The following is a 17,529-nucleotide window of genomic DNA, read 5'->3' on the forward strand; positions in this document are numbered from 1 at the left end:
TATAAATTTGAGACACAAACCATAATAGGACAGCAAGAAGTAAATGCTCTAGTTGGTAGCTGCTGTATATTCAGGAGACTACATCTTAACTAGCATGGGGCGTGACATTTACTCGACTGCTATCAGCAAGTGTGCAATCACTTAAATGTATCCTTTCACTGTTAAATAATAGTCCATGGCTGTCAGAAAAGGACTTTTCGGTAATACTGAAACCTGTTTCAATGGTGGTATTTATTTGTCGTCACTGATCCATCAGCATCAAGTTACTTTTGTAAAATGTGAACTAATTTAAGTCACTTGTGCATCCTTATTCTAATCCCCAAGCGCTTGTAGGGGCTTCATTTACACAGAAATGGTTTGAGTGCAAAATTAATTTGGTCTTATCTGTTTGTCAGGGAGAAATGCTTGAAGAACTCTCTTCTAGCAATTCTTCAGTTATCTGAGATATCCTATGCTCTGGTACTCCTGGTGAGATTTTTACTGCATACAGTACACTAGTTTAAAAAAATGCATGTTCCTAAAGAACTGCCAAAGAGAAAAAAACAGTGAAGTGAAGTAATGAAGGCTGCTATAGGCCAATGTGGATAAAGAGTAGACAGGCACTGATCCCGTTGCCGCTCTGATATGCCTGGCACATGCAGTTGCAGTAGGAACCCACCATGTGTGCTCTTCATCTGGCAGTGGATGAACTCCTAGTCCAGCTGCTAGTGAGGCAAATTGGAAAGATTCCTTGCCTTTACTGCATTAAACAAAAATGGGGACTATTTTGTCATCCCCCTCTAAAACTGCTGTATTAGCACCAACTATAAAGTATCACCCGAGGACTGCAAAATATAGAAAATTGGTCCTAGTTTGAAGAAGCTGATAATTAAACTTGAAATGGATATACAAGAAATGAATGAATACAAGAGAGCATGAATGATACAGAGTAAATAATAAAGGATCAAGTGAAATGCTTATTTAAATATTTTAAACATAAGGTAGAAAAAGACAAAGTCAAATTGAGAGTAAAATGAACATAACTGGAACACAACTGGATGACATAAAACACATCTTCACACCTTGCATTAAACAGCTGTAAAAATGGCAACAGCCTGACAAAAGAATGAACACTTTTTAAAATGAAATTTAAAATTCAGAATATACTAACAGATTTGGAAAACAGAGGAAGAAGAAAAAAACTTTAAAATATTTGGAATTGCTGAAAAGCTGGTGTGTAGAATCTTACAAAAAGAAAATCCAGGAATTGGATTGGACACAGACAGGCAGACATTGTTTTAAGCACCTCAACACATTTATTTACAGCTATTTACACACAATGTGAAGCACACACAACCCAGTGCCGCAGCACCATTCACCCCAAAGTCCAGACCTTCAACACAATGCCTTTTCCTCAGGTCTGTCTCCATTCCTCTTCATCAAGGTCTGTCTTTCTCCACTCCTGACTCTAGCCTTTGAATGGAGGGAGGTGGCCCCTTTAATACACACCCGGACGTGCTCCAGGTGTCTCCCGATGAGCTTCTGCTGCCCCTTCCGGGTGTCCCTGGTCTTCTTACCCCCAGCACTTCTGGGTGTGGCAGAATTGCTGGGGGCCAGGGCTCCATAGGCATTGGGGCACCCCTGGCGGTAACCACATGCCCCTATAGGGTTGAACTTCTAAGCTCCATTCCCATGGTCCCCAAAGCCACCAGGGTGGTCGCCCCCTAATGGTCTGTAGAAGGCATAAGCCCTCCTCCGGTCCTACTGGGCATCCCAGCTGGGTACCACTCCCAGCCACTCGCCACAATATATATCTATTTTGGTCATTATTTAGTCTTAACCCATCATTCTGAATCTTTATATTGCACTATTGCTCATCTGTTTAACATTATTATATTTAGTGATAATACATAATAATATCTAGTTTAACTTTCATTTTTCTTTTCCCCTTCTTTTTCTTCCTGCTTTCTTCTCTCTTGTTTAACCACATGTGAAGGTATAGTTTGAATGGTTATTGCAGAGAACTGTGGTTTAATTCTATCTATCTAGTCAGTCAATATTTGGCCTGTTTTTTTCCTTTTTTCGTAATTTTATTTACAATTCCAAAAACAGACATTGGGATAGGATGGAAAATGTTAACAGAAATAAAGAGGAGTGATTTGTAAATTTTATTTGACATTTACTATCCTGAGAACAAATCATTGGGTGTTTAACCTTGTGAATTTAATTGTTATTTTGAAAATATGCACTTATGTCAAGTCTGATGACTACAACATACTTGAACAAGTTGAAACAGTCAAGTGTTTATCATTGTGAAACATCACCGTTTCTTTTAAAATTTGGGCACTGAAGACACTAGTTGGTTAAGTTTAGCAAGTGGAATTTTCCTGCACTTATCCATTGTGCAGATCTTCAACTGTACAATTCTACAAGGTCTTCATTGACACATTTTATTCTTCATAATGCACCACATCTTCTCAATCAAAGACAGATTCTGACTGCAGGTAAGCCGATCTAGTAACTGCACTGTCTGCTAACATAGCCTTGAATTTGATACATCAGCTGAATGTGGTCTAGAGTTATCCTTCTGGAAAATTCAGGAAACACAGCGTGTAGATGGAGGCATATATTGGTCCAATGTTTGTACATATCTTTCTGCATTAATGGTGCCCTCATAGATGTACAAGCTACACATGCCATTAGCACTGACGCAACGCCATACCATGATAGATGATGGCTTTTGGACCTGAAGCTGATAATATTTTGGATGATCCTTTTTCTCTTTGGCCTGGAAAACACAACTGCTGTTTTTCCAAAACTCATCTCAGATGGCTCATCAGAACCCAAAACATGATTTCTCTGTGCTACTTTCCATCTCAGATGAGACCAAGCCTAGAGAAGATGACAACACTTCTAAGTGGTTTTAATGTATGACTTATTTTTGCATGTTAAAGCCATAATTACACATGTGGAGGCAGAGGTGAACAGTGCTGGCTAACAAAGGTTACCAAAATATTCTTAACACTGTGTCATGATATACATGACAGGTTTTATGACAGTGACATCTGACGGATCCGAGATCATACATATTAAGAAGTGGTTTTTGGCTTTGCCCTTTATGCATCAAGTGCTGACTTTATTCTATGATTTCTTTTAATTATATTGGTCATCATAGAGCATGAAATGCCTCAAATCATACTGGTCTACCCTTGGGAATTTTGTCAAAGTGCTAGATTAGTTGCTGATGAATCTGTTGGCAGATTAGTAAGCCTTGAACCATCATTGCTCTCGAAGGACTAGACATTTTTTGGAGGCTCCTTATGTACTGTAACACAACTGCCTGACCTGTTTAACATCACCATTAACTTGCTATTTCAACTTGTGACACTGTTATTAGTATTAAGTAAGCACTGTCCCATCTTTTCTGGAATGTGGTGCAGGCATAGATTTTAGGATAAATATATATATATCTTCAAATCAATGCAGTTGATTAGGTAAACCATGAAATACTCAGTCAAACTCAATGTAAACTTATAAATCACCTGGCTTTGTTTTTATTAGCATTTTCTGTACTGTCACAACCTTTTTGAAGTGGGGGTTGTATTGTTATATTCTATCTTTTGACTGTCTAGTCAATAATTAGTTGACTGTTTTAGAATAATTAGTAATATTTATATATAATATGCTACCATGACTGTTCGTTTGTCTGTCCAGGATTTTAAATCACCTGTAGCTCACAAACCCTTTGACCTATTGAACTGAAATTTGGTACAAATATACTACATGACGTCTACTACCTGCTTTTGGGGTGATGATTGACCCCCAAGGTTATTCCTCTTTATATTTTTATTTTATTTTATTGTAGAATCAACTCTTAGCAGCGGCCAGCAGGGTGGCCGTGCGGCGCATGCATATAGGCGCCGTTCTCATCCCTACCACCTTCGCCATCACTTCCCCTACCTCTTCATATCTTAAATCATTCTTGAGGTGGATTTTAGACTTAAGTGCCACCTTAAGTGAAACATTAAAGAAAACGGACTAAGTAATTGCAACACAAACACTGACTTTATCAGTTTTCATGCGAAAACATATCGATGAAAGAAGAGAAGAAGTGGGCCACTAGGGTGGAGAAAAGAAGAGCTGCTCAGGAAGCAGCAAGCACATCAACCTCTGAGCAAACAAATGCTAAACTTACAGAGAAAGAGAATGAAAACTAGGAATGCTCAAGTCAAGTGTATTCACTGCACTTTATCGTGCAGTGTGCCGTTACTGGTAATTTATATTTTAGCAACATATTAGTAACTGTTTTCAGGAGGAGTCTATGTGTTTTTGGGAGTACCATGCTTTTTCGTGGTTGTCAGAACACAAACTTTTTGCTGTGGTTGATCTTATCCTAATGTAGGAAGCTTTGATGGGTGGATGTAGGGAGGGAAGGGGGAGACAGCAAATCATATCCAGATTATTCCCAAAGTGCATTTCTCAGATTTTATTGCAAGAATTACTGGTGGCAGACTTCCAATGGAGAATTTGGATATTTGCTGCAAGTAAAAAATTAAAATAGATGTTATTTCTCTCTTTATCTTGAAATACTTACTCTAAAATAAAAAATCAGTAAAGTTATTAAATAAAATATAATGAGCTCATTATATTTTATGAAGTGGAATATTTAAGGTCTTGGTTAAGAACTTAACAGAATGAGAGTGCTTTCACATCTCATCTCCTTTTTTGTTTTTGTAGGAAACCCACTTTAATAATAAGGTTCAATCGTTTTTGAAAAGAGATCAGCGAAATCTTTCATTCTGCGTATCATAGGAATTTCAGTTCAGAAGTCAATCTCCTTCGTAGTTACTAACATAATACTTGAAAGACTTAAAATAGCTTGAAAGGCACAACACTATAGTGGCTGGAAGCCATACAAAGTTTAATTATAGCCAATATATATGCACTGATGTTGGATAAATAAGAATTCATGGTTAGAATCTCATACTCTTACAATGATGGGATATTTTACTTGTCTATTAAACCCCAATTTAGGTAGATCATTAACAACTGCTACTACATTATCTAAAACCACTGTGGTAATTTGACGGTTCTCACATCCAGATTTCTTTACTAACTCTACATCAGTTACTCACAAATATTGATAATAACTTAATATCCTGTCTCATAATATGCAGTGTGCTATCTCTGGCTATGCTTTGCTTATTCTAGAACTCAAATCATTATGTTTCACTAATAGAACTCGCAACTGTAAACTCAACCCACTAAAAAGTCTGGACAAAAGGTTTATTGTATTGATTTTTACACAGGCTAATATTTTCAAATGTATTTCCAGAAACCTATGGGAGCACTCTGGAAAACACTTAAAGTGTATTTCTGGGGGCAGATCTGTTACACAGAAGACCAGACCTGCAGGTGTCCTGCTATTTAGGGAATTTGTATCATCTTGGATTTCAGACAGCTTCAGTGTTTTGCTTGCTCCTTTACAGTGTATTGTGCTCTAGTATTTGTATGTTATTAAAGACTTTATTAGTATAAGCCTTACTCTTGTTACTCTCTAATGCACAAGCAGACTTAAAATATTCCTTAAATATGTTAGTATTTCAAGAAACATCTGTGGGAACACTCAGGAAAATTCCTAAAGTAAACTTGATGAGACAGAGCATTTCCTATATTGTGCTTAAAAATAAAGTGAAAACTAGAAAAGCATCTAAATGAATTACTGAGATTTAGGCAAATGATCTAGAATATGCAAGATCAGCCAGTATTTAAAATGTAATATTTTGACAAAAGGAGATAAAAGGCAATTAATTTTTAAGTCATGTCATTCCACTTATAAGCATTGAGAAAATAAGAATTTTATTTCAACATAAAAGAGGATTTAGAGTACAATCATCGACATTGTATGGTCAGAACTAAAATTAGAATACACGTTGAAATTCCTTAATATATTGGGTCTGTTCATGCATTTCTCTCTGAACAGGGTTGGGTCAGGGTGTTTAATGATATTGTTTATTTATATCATGATGTTTGGAAAGTTGTATCGAGTGTATTTGTGACTAAACTGTGTTTTATATACATGTGCATTAAATGTGTTCGTTAAGCTCAATTACATTAATACAAAAGTAAATGTAAAATGTAAAATACCACATATAGTTAGAATTATATATGTACATACAAGAGCCGATACACTGCATCCTCCAGCTGATTCTCCAAAAATGGTTACAGAGTCTGGGTCTCCTCCAAAACTCTTAATATTCCGTTGAACCCACTGTAGAGCTGCTATTTGGTCTAGGAGGCCCCAGTTTCCACGACTATGGTCATCACCAGTGCTAGATATTAACAAAAAGTATAAAAGATAAATAGATAATGAAAAGTGATGAACACTACTCGTTATTCTTGAATTCAATAATATCAATTACAAATGCACAATTAAATATTTAGAAAATCTACCTCAAAAATCCTAAAATTCCCAGCCTATACTGGATCACCACCACCACCACATTCTCATAAGCAGCAAGTGCTGAGCCATCATAATGGATGGCTGCGCCCATCATTAATCCTCCTCCATGAATCCACACCATTACCTGGAAAAGTGAAACATTTCAGTAGTATTTCAGCATAAATAGAAAGAAAAAACAAGCTTTTTAAGGCTGAACATAATAATGCAGGAGCACTGCTTTTCAATTGTGGTCATTAGATCCTGAATGAAGACATCTTATAGACCTGAAAATGTTACTTGTTACTATTTTTAAACTTTTCACCCTGAAAGAGAGATTTTATGAGTACAAAGAATAAAGAAGTGACAGTGACTTTCAGAAGCTCCAAAGCTTCGCTGTTATCAGTCACAATGGGGAGATCGTGGAGGTAATGTGAGCATACAATCAGCAGGAGTTCATTTGGGCCGCTTCATGAGCAGCTCTTTTTTTTTCCACTCTAGCAACCCGCTTCTTTACTTCAGTATCTTTTCCACAATAGCCACAGCCACGATAGCGTATTATATAAGAAGACTAGCAAAATACCCTCGCTTCGCAGCAGAGAAGTAGTGTGTTAAAGAAGTTATGAAAAAGAAAAGGAAATATTTTAAACATAACGTAACATGATTGTCAATGTAATTGTTTTGTCACTGTCATGAGTGTTGCTGTCTTATACAGTATATATATACTAGCAAAATACCCGCGCTTCGCAGCGGCGAAGATACTGCCTTAAAATTTTTATTAAGAAGAAAATGAAACCTTTTTAAACTGAGGGAAAATATACCAAAAATTTTTTGTTAAGGATCTCTTTGTGTACCACATTGTGAGTTCGGCCCTCCGGTTGTAATATGACCAAGCTGTGCACTGAGCTTACTCTTAAGCATGCAACGTACAGTTGGCCATGTGAACAGTAATCTTGTTTCAAATCTCACAGCTTGTATTGCTGTTGTCATAATCGCTTTGAGTTTCATGGTTTGTTTCAACTACGACAGTATTTGCAGGACTTGTGTTGAAGAGACATTCGGCATCTGTCAAGCGTTATAAGTATACAACCAGTTTCATCGATAACTTCACATCCAGCTTTTGAGAATTTAAACATTCATAAACATCAAAGTGTCCACTACTGAAATCGTCACCTGTGAATCTAAGATGTTGAAGAGGCATTGGCGGTTGTCCAAAGGTATAAAATATTTGGCCATTTTGGTACACTTGAAAGCGACAACCTAACAATTCAGCGGCAGCCATCAACTCACATGCAGAACCATAGGTGAAGGGCTTAAGCATTTCACTCTTATAGTGATCCTGTGTAGTATAATTATCTCCTGTACTGTCATCAGTCCACACCTTGAACCTGTCTCAGTCATTCAATACATAAGACACAATGTTCCTCCAGATATCAAGAGTGAGCCTGATATGGCCGTGCAATATATAACAAAGAGAATGGAAAAGGTAGGTGCCATCTCCGGGCATGGAAAGCACTCGATAAAGTGACAATAGTTTGATCGATGGTGATCACCTCGATAGACATGTTAATGCGGGTACGGTTGGAATGATAAAGGAAATGGGTGCAGGGAGACGTGAATCCCGTGGCGAAGCAAGGAAGGGAATGTAGAGACTGGAAGAAAAGACAGCCTTATATAGGCAGGCAGCCAACAACGTGGGAGGCGTTGGGATGGGGGACCCAACGCCGCTTCACACGGTGACCGAGCTGCAGCCTATGGACGTATATATGTACGTAAGTAGGATTCAGTTAGCGTTGGGAACCCGCGTACCAAATTTCTTGAAGATGGGCCCATAAGTAACAAAGACTGTTAAAAAGTTCAATATGGCGGCCGACAGTGGCATTATACCACCGAAATAAGTACCAAATTTCAGCCTTCTACCTACACGGGAAGTTGGAGACTTAGCAACGTTGGAAAGTTCAATATGGCGGCTGACAGTGGCGTCACACCACCGAAATAAGTATGTACATCGGTTTTGGTTAGCGCAGGGAAGCCACCTACCAAATTTCATGAAGATGGGGTCAGCCTTCTACCTACACGGGAAGTTGGAGAATTAGTGACGTTGGAAAGTTCAATATGGTGGCCGACATTGGCATCATACCATCGAAATAAGTACGTACGTCGGTTTCGGTTAGCGCAGGGAAGCCGCCTACCAAATTTCGTGAAGATGGGGCCATAAATAAGAAAGTTCAACATGGCGGACGTTGTCGATCGTTATTGACCGTTATGACCGTTACGTGTAGAATTTCAAAATGAAACCTGCTTAACTTTTGTAAGTAAGCTGTAAGGAATGAGCCTGCCAAATTTCAGCCTTCTACCTAAGTTGGAGAATTAGTGATGAATCAGTGAATGAGTGAGTGAGTCAGTCAGTCAGTGAGGGCTTTGCCTTTTATTAGTATAGATATATATATATATATATACACACACACACACACACACACACACACAGACACACACACACACATAAACATATATACATTGTGGAGGACCGGAGGAGGACTTGTGCCTCCTCCAGACCGTGAGGGGGCATCCGTCCTGGTTATGTAGGGGGCCTCGGGTAAAGGGCTTGGAATCCCAGCCCTGTAGGGACCCGTGGCCACCGCCAGGCGGCGCCGCGATGCCGGAGTATCCCGTGTGGGACCCGGTCAGGTCTAGAGCCCGGCCGGGACACCCAGGAGGACCAGAGGAGGGCTTGTGCCTCCTCCAGACTGTAAGGGGGCGATCGCCCTGGTTGTATTGGGGGCCACGGGTAGGGGGCTTGGAAGCCCAACCCTGTGGAGGCCCGTGGCCACCGCCAGGCAGCGCAGTGACTGAGAGTGTGGCCTGGACTTTGGGGAATCAGTGCAAGAGGCACTGGGGTTTGTGAGCATGAATTTGTACATATTGTTGTGTAATAAATAGTGTGTGTGGTGAAACTAGGTTCTGCCTGTGTCCGGGTCCCAGTCCACAACATATACATATTGTGAACGCTGGCCCCGGCACAGACAGACGGACAACATATTTTTGCACCCACACACCGTTTATTTACACTATATACAATTTCCAATGTCAAAAGTCACGTGCACTCACAAACCCCAGTGCCTCTTGCACCGATTTCCCAAAGTCCAGGGCCCACAGTCTTTGTGCCTTCCTGGCCTCCTCCCGTCCTCTCTCTCCAGCTCAGTCCTGCTACCTCCCGACATCCACCAATGACTGGAGGGAGGCGTTATGGGAACCGGATGGGCTCCAGCTGCTTCCCGGCACTTAGTCCTGGCCACACCCCTGTGTGGCGGAAGTGCCGGCTGCGCACCCGGAAGCCATCCGTGTCCCCCTCTTCCCCGGCACTTCCTGGTGTGGCAGAAGTGCCGGGCTCCCGGGATCAATAGGCACTGGGGCGCCGCCTGGTGGTGGCCATGGGTCCCTACAGGGCTGGGCTTCCAAGCCCCCTACACAAGGCCTCCTGCATAACCAGGACGGATGCCCTCTCGGTCTGGAGGAGGCACACGCCCTCCTCCGGTCTTCCAAGGCGTCCCCGCCAGGCCAAAGACCACACGGGTAAACCGGCATCAGGCGCCAGCCTAGCGGTGGGGTCCCTACAGGGCTGGGATTCCAAGCCCTTTACCCGAGACCCCCTACATAACCAGGACGGATGCCCCCTTGTGGTCTGGAGGAGGCACAAGCCCTCCTCTCCTCCTCCTGGGCATCCCGGCCGGGGACCACAATATATACATATAAACATATCTACATATACAGTACACATATCTACACATACACATATCTATATATATATACAATTATTGCACACTTTCTGTAAATCCAATAAACTTCATTTCACTTCTCAAATATCACTGTGTGTGTCTCCTTTATGATATATTTAACTGACATTTTTATCGTAATCAACCAACGATTTATACAGGAAAATAATGACTATTAACAAGGTTGCCCAAACTTTTGCATCCCACTGTATATATATATATATATATATATATATATATATATATATATATATATATATATATATATATATATATATATATACACACACACCCAGACACATATATACATATATATACGGATCTACATATATATATATATACACATACATACATATATATCTATATATACTTTATATAGCAAAATCCCCGCGCTTCGCAGTGACGAAGAGCTGCTTTTAAATTTTTATTAAGAAGAAAAGAAAATCTTTTTAAACTGAGGGAAAATATACCAATAACTGTCTGTTAAGGATCTGTTTGTATACCACATTGTCAGTTCAGCACTCTAGTTGTAATATGACCAAGCTGCGCACTGAGCTTACTTTTGAGAATGCAACGTATAGTTTTGTCCAGGAAGAAAGCAATGTTGCCTCAAATCAATGGCAACCTTTTGTAGGGTGTGTCACTGAGACTTATTAATTGTCAACGCGAAGCAGAGCCTTTACTGGAAATTTGAGGCATTTAAATTGAAATGGGAGATCAGAGGGTATAACGTTGATGCGAGGAATACATTCAGAGTGTGGCGCTCTGCTGTTTTTTTGTGTAGCTGCCTTCACACAGCTTCTCCGCTGCTTTATAAACAAATGCCATATAAGGCCATCATTTCTCCTTGCTTCGCGGTTCTGTACTGTTTTATTGTTCGTTTATTATGATTGTTATAGTTATTGTGTAGCTATTCGAGACTTACTTTATTGTTTAGGTACCCATTTCCTTTATTTAATCCGCGGCTTGTACACTATCTTTTGTTCGTTTATTAAGATTATAGATATTTATTGATTCCCTTCTTTAGCTGACTGCCTGCTCATATAAGGCGCTCCACTAGTTTTTTGTGAAGCAGCCTTTACACAGCTTCTCTGCTGTTTTATAAACGAACGACATATAAAGCCTTCCTTTTTCCTTTGGCAAGGAAGCTGCCATCTTATTTAATCCACGGGTTGTCCGCTGTTTTATTGTTCGTTTATTACGATTATTATAGTTCTTTATACAGTATATCACGTTGTCAGTTCAGCACTCCGGTTGTAATATGACGAAGCTGCGCGAGCTCACTCTTGAGAATGCAATGTATAGTTGTCCAGGAGAAAAGCAATCTTGCCTGAAATCAATAGCATCATTTTGTAGTGTCTGACCCTGAGACTTATTACTTGTCATCGCATAGCAGAGCCTTACTGGAAATTGGAGTCATCTGAATTGAAATGGGAGATCAGAGGGTATAACAGGGATGCGAGGAATACATTGAATGTGGAGAAACTCTAAAGACAGCATGTGTATTAACTTGTGGATTTTTCTGTGAGTATTTGGTGGCAGCGTGACGAAGTTGCTTCCGCAAGACCGCGTTAGCTGTGGAGCTCAACTCAGAGCATATTCTTTTCCTACCTTGTCAATTGTGTAATGCGTTTTTTGAGCAGGTTTGATGCATGGAAGTGATCACTCGTACTGCGTTTAGTCAGTTCACGTGAGCTGCTCTGTTGTGAGATGTTGCAATGTCCACGGCTTTATTTAATGTTAGCTAAGACCCGGCACTTAAAAGTTTCTCGCTACAGCAATTTTAACTCCGTTACAAAGTGATCCAAAGTCTCGTTTATACCTCGTGTCTTCTCATTAAACTTCTTCAGCACTCTTTGGGAGCGCTTCCTTCTTTTCTACGTACTGCGGTCACAGTCAGTTCACGTGATTACGTGGAAGGCGTGATGATGTCACATGCAGCTCCGCCCCCCACGGCCATCGAGCTTAACGTTTATTACAGTATATGGAGAAAAATAGGTTCTAGTTATGACCATTACGCGTAGAATTTAGAAATGAAACCTGCCCAACTTTTGTAAGTAAGCTGTAAGGAATGAGCCTGCCAAATTTCAGCCTTCTACCTACACGGGAAGTTGGAGAATTAGTGATGAGTGAGTGAGTGAGTGAGTGAGTGAGTGAGTGAGTGAGTGAGTGAGTGAGTGAGTCAATCAGTCAGTCAGTCAGTCAGTCAGTGAGGGCTTTGCCTTTTATTAGTATAGATAATGAGTCTGCTTACTAACAGACTGGTGTTGAGCTCTTAGTTTCCGAAAAGGATTACATTGTTTCATGCACCAAGAGGTTTTACATGCTGGACAGGCTATGGATTCATGTAAACCTGTTTCTTTTTTTGTATTATTAATAATTTCATTTGAAAAAAATAATGTTACATACACCCAAGTCTAACTTAACTAAACAAAGTTCAACACCCACCCAAGAGAAAGAGAGAAGAGCCAACAGCTATCGCAAACCTTTAAAAAACTACAAAGAGTAAAAGTCCTTTTCCTCAATATAAATGCTTATTCTAAAATATTATTAATTAGGTCTTGCCATAATTTTAAAAAGTTTTGAACAGATCTTGTACCCGAGAATTTGATTTTGTCAATCTCAAATAGTATAGAACTTCTGTTACCCTTCCGAAATATAACAGGTGGGCTGGGATTATTCCAGTTAAACAAGATACATCTACATGCTAGTAGTTTGGTAAAGGCAATTACAATTAATTTGTCCTTCTCCAATTTAAGCCCATCTGGAAGTACACCAAACACAGCTGTTAATGAGTTAGGAGTGATTGTTGTCCAAAGTAATGCTAATTTGGTGCACATCCAAAACATGTGGCTCAGTGAGACTGGAGCTAAATTGCAACATTCACAGGCTGAATCTTGTCCTGGATATGCTTTGGACAGTCTTAAATGAGTGATAGATAAAAGATTTTAAGTTGAATGATTGAATGCTTTGTGCATATAGAGCTAGAGTGTATTCTATGCATCGCTGCCTTCCACTCCTTTTCTTAAGATATTAAGTGAAAGATCCTTTCCCTACCTCCCCCTGGGATCTTTGAAAGGAAGAGACATTAATATGTAAACCTGATTCACAGTTTTTTTGCCCCACCTTCAGTGAAGTAAGAGGCTGTTTGATTTTTAAGCTGTGTTAGTTAAAGTTAAGACAGCGATACAGTGTTTTAGAGTTGGTGTATCTGTTACTGTAGAGATTTTATATGCCCCCAAGCTTACTTCCAGGGACACCACTTGTTCCCCCACAAATGACAGAAATGTTCAACTAGGTTAACTGGCCTGTAATGAGAGAGTGTGAATGTGTAACTGTGACTGTGTCCCATAATAGACTGGCACCTGGTACAGAGATAGTTACTTTCAGGATATGATATGGCTCCCCTTAAGTGCAATAAGCAGGATTATAAAATGGAGAAATATATTAATTAAAGATGGCAAGGCGGTGTGATTATTAGAGCAGCCAGTTGGAATCTTGAAGTAGCCACAGTTGGTTTGGACTTCTCCCATGTTCCTTTCCTCCCTCTGCCCAAGGGTTAGTTTAACCGGTATATCTGCATTGTCCCTGTTTGTGTTAAACTGTGACTCACCGTGCCCCAAATGCTACTAGCATGGTGGCCCTGTATTGGACAAATTGGGTTCAGAAAAGGAAGGAACAAACTAAGGAGTGTATTGTGTAAAGCAGAAACAAAATGAGATTGTGCAATGATAACACACAATAAAAAAGTGCAGAGTGAGGCAGATACCTGTAGTGGTATGTGACATACGAGAGCTTGAACAAGCTTTACACAAGCCCTAAATATTAAAACGAAAAACAGACAGTGGGTAACTGAGTGAATCCTTTAAACTTACTGGTAATCTTGACTCCTTGTTGGATTCTGCGGGGGTGTAGATGTTTAAGTACAAACAATCTTCAGAAACAACAGGGATCTGTAATGTTAGCTTCACCTCCTCCAAAAACTTTTCTATAAAGTCCACATTTTGGATACAACTATAATAAAATTAATACCAAGATTCAAGATTATACTTTGGATTAAAAATGAAAGTACATAAGTAAAAAGAACAAGGCAATGGATTATAGAAAGAACACTGTATTATACAAAAAATGAAATGTGCAAAGACTCAACTGGTTGAATGGCAGCCAACACATAAACAAACCAGAAAGTGAATGCTGACAACGTAACAGTATAGGCATTCATTATACTACACATACACTTACATTTAATCAAAGTACTCTTTTTTTACAAATATTTCCAGATTAATCAGCATTAACTGAATATAATTTTTCACCAGGTGTCCATTCACTGATTTCTACTTGTTTCACATCTCTGTACTGTCTGTTTGTTTGGAATCAGTAGCATTAGCATCAGCAGAAAGTTGTGTTTAAAGTAGCTGCCAGGATCACTTCAAAAACCCCTTCACTATCAACACAAAGTAGAAAAAGTTAAAATCATGAAAGGTGGCAGGTTAGGAAGTACCTAAGAGTCCTGGGTTCAAATCCCAATGAATGCTATGAAGTAGATTAGAAAAGTGCTACATAAATATTATTAATCTAAAAATTATCTGTGCACACTCTTATTTCATGTTTTACAATGGGATTTTAATGTAATGGTTATTGTTACCACCAGTGTCCTAGGTCCAAATCCTAGGTTCACTTCATTGCCTTTGGGAATTCTACATGTTCTCCCTGTGTCTGCACTGGTCTTTTGTCCAGATTCACCATTACTTTCTCACAATTTCAACAGCATGAATGTTTAGCTGATGTGGCAACTCCAAAATGGCTTTGTATCTGAGTCTTCAGTGAACTGCCACCATATGCAGGAATTCTTTTTGCCTTGATCCCAATACTGCTGTGAGATGTGCAAGCCCAGTCCATCACAGGAGACAGCCCATCATGGTTAACTCAGACCCTCAATCAATGAAATAGCATATATTAAGACTATTGAGGAAACCACATATACACAGAAGGTTCATGCAAACAGCACACAGAAAACAGTCCAGTGAGGACTTGAACTGGGTTTCAGCAATCCACCCACTGTGCCACCATGCCACTTTAGACATGTGAAACATCTTCCTCCACCATGCTGTTTTGTTACAGACAAATGCAGTAAACATGGAAATCTTCTTCTTGAAAAAACTCAATTTGGAGAATATTGACATATGTTGTTACATAAAACAGGCATTAACTGTTTAGAAATAACTCGGTAAAGTGATGCCTTCAGAAGAAATCATCCCACACAGCATGAAACTGACAGAAAGCATGAGGGCAGACGTTCCAAAAAAGATAAGCAATCCTTGGCATAGTTCATTTAACCCATAGTTAGGTGTGGCTCATATTTTCAAAATTTACAAATTTAAATTTTCAACAATGTCAAAAAGACAAAATATTAAGGTAAGATAACTAGTACTCATGGAACTGTTGCCCCAGATATCGGTCACCCTGAAATGCAAAGCCTAGCTATAGATTATGTGGTTAATTTCTTATTTTACCCACCCATCCTTCCATTGTCAAAACCACCAAATCTCATCCATAGACCAGTATTTTGGAGTCTATCCTGGTAGTGTTGAGTGCTGGGCAGGAACCATATCATGATTATATGCCAGTTTTCTTACTTTATAAATACATGTTGTAAATAAATACTAAAGTTTGTCCAGCCTACTAATGATCAGCACCTGTCAAGCACTATAAATACATATTGTAAATAAATACATGTCCAGGTTCATAAATATTTCTGCTTCAACGTGTCATATTTAGACCTTACAGTATTATTTTTACATGATACTTTACACACAAGTTCCAGTTACTCACTTTATTCATCGTAAAAATAATTGGCTCATCTAGTAGGCAATAATTTACAAGAATAACTTTAAAGGCTTTTTTTTTTTTTGTAAAAATGCATGCTACACATGACATACTCCTCTGGTTGCACTTGACTGCCATTTACTAGCACTTCATAATAATCACTGTTAATCAGTCAGATCTGGGGATTTGGGTTCATTTCTCACTCAGGTTATCTTTTACTGGAATTTGTATGTTCGGTCTGTGTTGTGATTTTTCTCAAGAACCGGGTTGTTACAAATGTCCCCAAATACAGTACATATGGTCAAATTAATACCTTCACTGGAGCCCTTACAGTTTGTGTACGATACCAATCGAACCACAGATAACACAATCACACTTGTCGTCCACACCATATTATCCCACACGGAGGAACAGAAAAGCTATTGCAGGATTTTGTTTATTGACTTGCAGTTTAGCCTTTAATACAATCATCCCACAACAGCTAATAGTGAAAGTTTCTATGCTCAGATTGAACACTTTACCTTGCAACTGGATCTTGGACTTTGGAAAGACAACAGACAGCATATGTTGACAATAAAACATTGTACACCGTCAAACTGAGCACAGGGGCCCCTCAGGCCTGTGTGCTCAATCCATTGCTCTTTACTCTGCTAACACATGACTGTACTGCCAAATGCAGCAAAAATCAACTCATTAAGTTTGCTGATGATACAACAGTACTAGGACTCATCAGTAATGAAGATGAAACATCTTATAAAGCAGAGGTGGAACAGTTAGTGAGCTGGTGTAAGGACAGCAATCTGTCCCTTAATGTCAACAAGACAAAAGAGTTGATTGTGGGCTTCAGAACAAAGGCTGAATATCCCCACTACATATACAATACAATACAATACAGTTTATTTTTGTATAGCCCAAAATCACACAGGAAGTGCCGCAATGGGCTTTAACAGGCCCTGCCTTTTGACAGCCCCCCAGCCTTGACTCTCTGAAAAGACAAGGAAAACTCCCAATAAAAACCTTGTAGGAAAAATGGAAGAAACCTCGGAAAGGCAGTTCAAAGAGAGACCCCTTTCCAGGTAGGTTGCGTGCAGTAGGTGTCAAAAGTAGGGGTCAATACAATACAATATACACAACAGAACAATTCCTTAAGACAGCATAATAAAAATTTTAGAATTACGGTTTAACAGTAGATGATATGACATAATTAGGTTTCGATATTTTTAGAGTCCTGGAGACCTCATCCATCTAGCTGCATCTCCATTTGGCCATGCCACGGCTGAAACATTGCTCCGATGAAAGGACCTCTCTTTCCCATGATTCCTGTGATCCTCCATCAGGGATGACTTTACCATAGGCAGGCAAACAACTTGGCAGGTGGGTGTGGCACCAATGGCCACATTTGGGTACCGAGAAAAGAAACAGAATAGGTGAGGGTTAGTATTCAAATATAATTATCATGTTACTTATGTTATAGTGCTAATGACTAACAACAGAGATGCAGTATGTACAGTT

The 17,529-nt window shown here is 39.5% G+C and overlaps 1 protein-coding gene across 1 annotated transcript; it reads right to left on the reverse strand.

Moving 5' to 3' along the window:
- Positions 1 to 5,939: 5,939 nt before the first annotated feature.
- On the reverse strand, positions 5,940 to 14,206 carry LOC120535605 (putative inactive carboxylesterase 4). Its single transcript, XM_039763551.1, has 3 exons — positions 14,067 to 14,206; positions 6,433 to 6,566; positions 5,940 to 6,311 (listed from the first exon to the last, which is right to left on the reverse strand). The coding sequence occupies exons 2-3, from the start codon at positions 6,561 to 6,563 to the stop codon at positions 6,089 to 6,091; spliced, it is 354 nt and encodes a 117-aa protein (XP_039619485.1). The 5' UTR covers positions 6,564 to 6,566; positions 14,067 to 14,206; the 3' UTR covers positions 5,940 to 6,088.
- Between the last annotated feature and the right edge of the window lie 3,323 nt (positions 14,207 to 17,529).

The sequence above is a fragment of the Polypterus senegalus genome, chromosome 9 (assembly GCF_016835505.1).
Source record: "Polypterus senegalus isolate Bchr_013 chromosome 9, ASM1683550v1, whole genome shotgun sequence".
NCBI classification, from domain to species: Eukaryota; Metazoa; Chordata; class Cladistia; order Polypteriformes; family Polypteridae; genus Polypterus; species Polypterus senegalus.

What these genes read in the sequence shown, in the direction of transcription:
- LOC120535605 (XM_039763551.1), bottom strand. Translation starts at nt 6,563, where the DNA reads ATGGTGTGGATTCATGGAGGAGGATTAATGATGGGCGCAGCCATCCAT. An exon ending in GGAATTTTAGGATTTTTGAG is followed by an intron (nt 6,312 to 6,432) that starts GTAGATTTTCTA and finishes GTTAATATCTAG; the next exon opens with CACTGGTGATGACCATAGTC.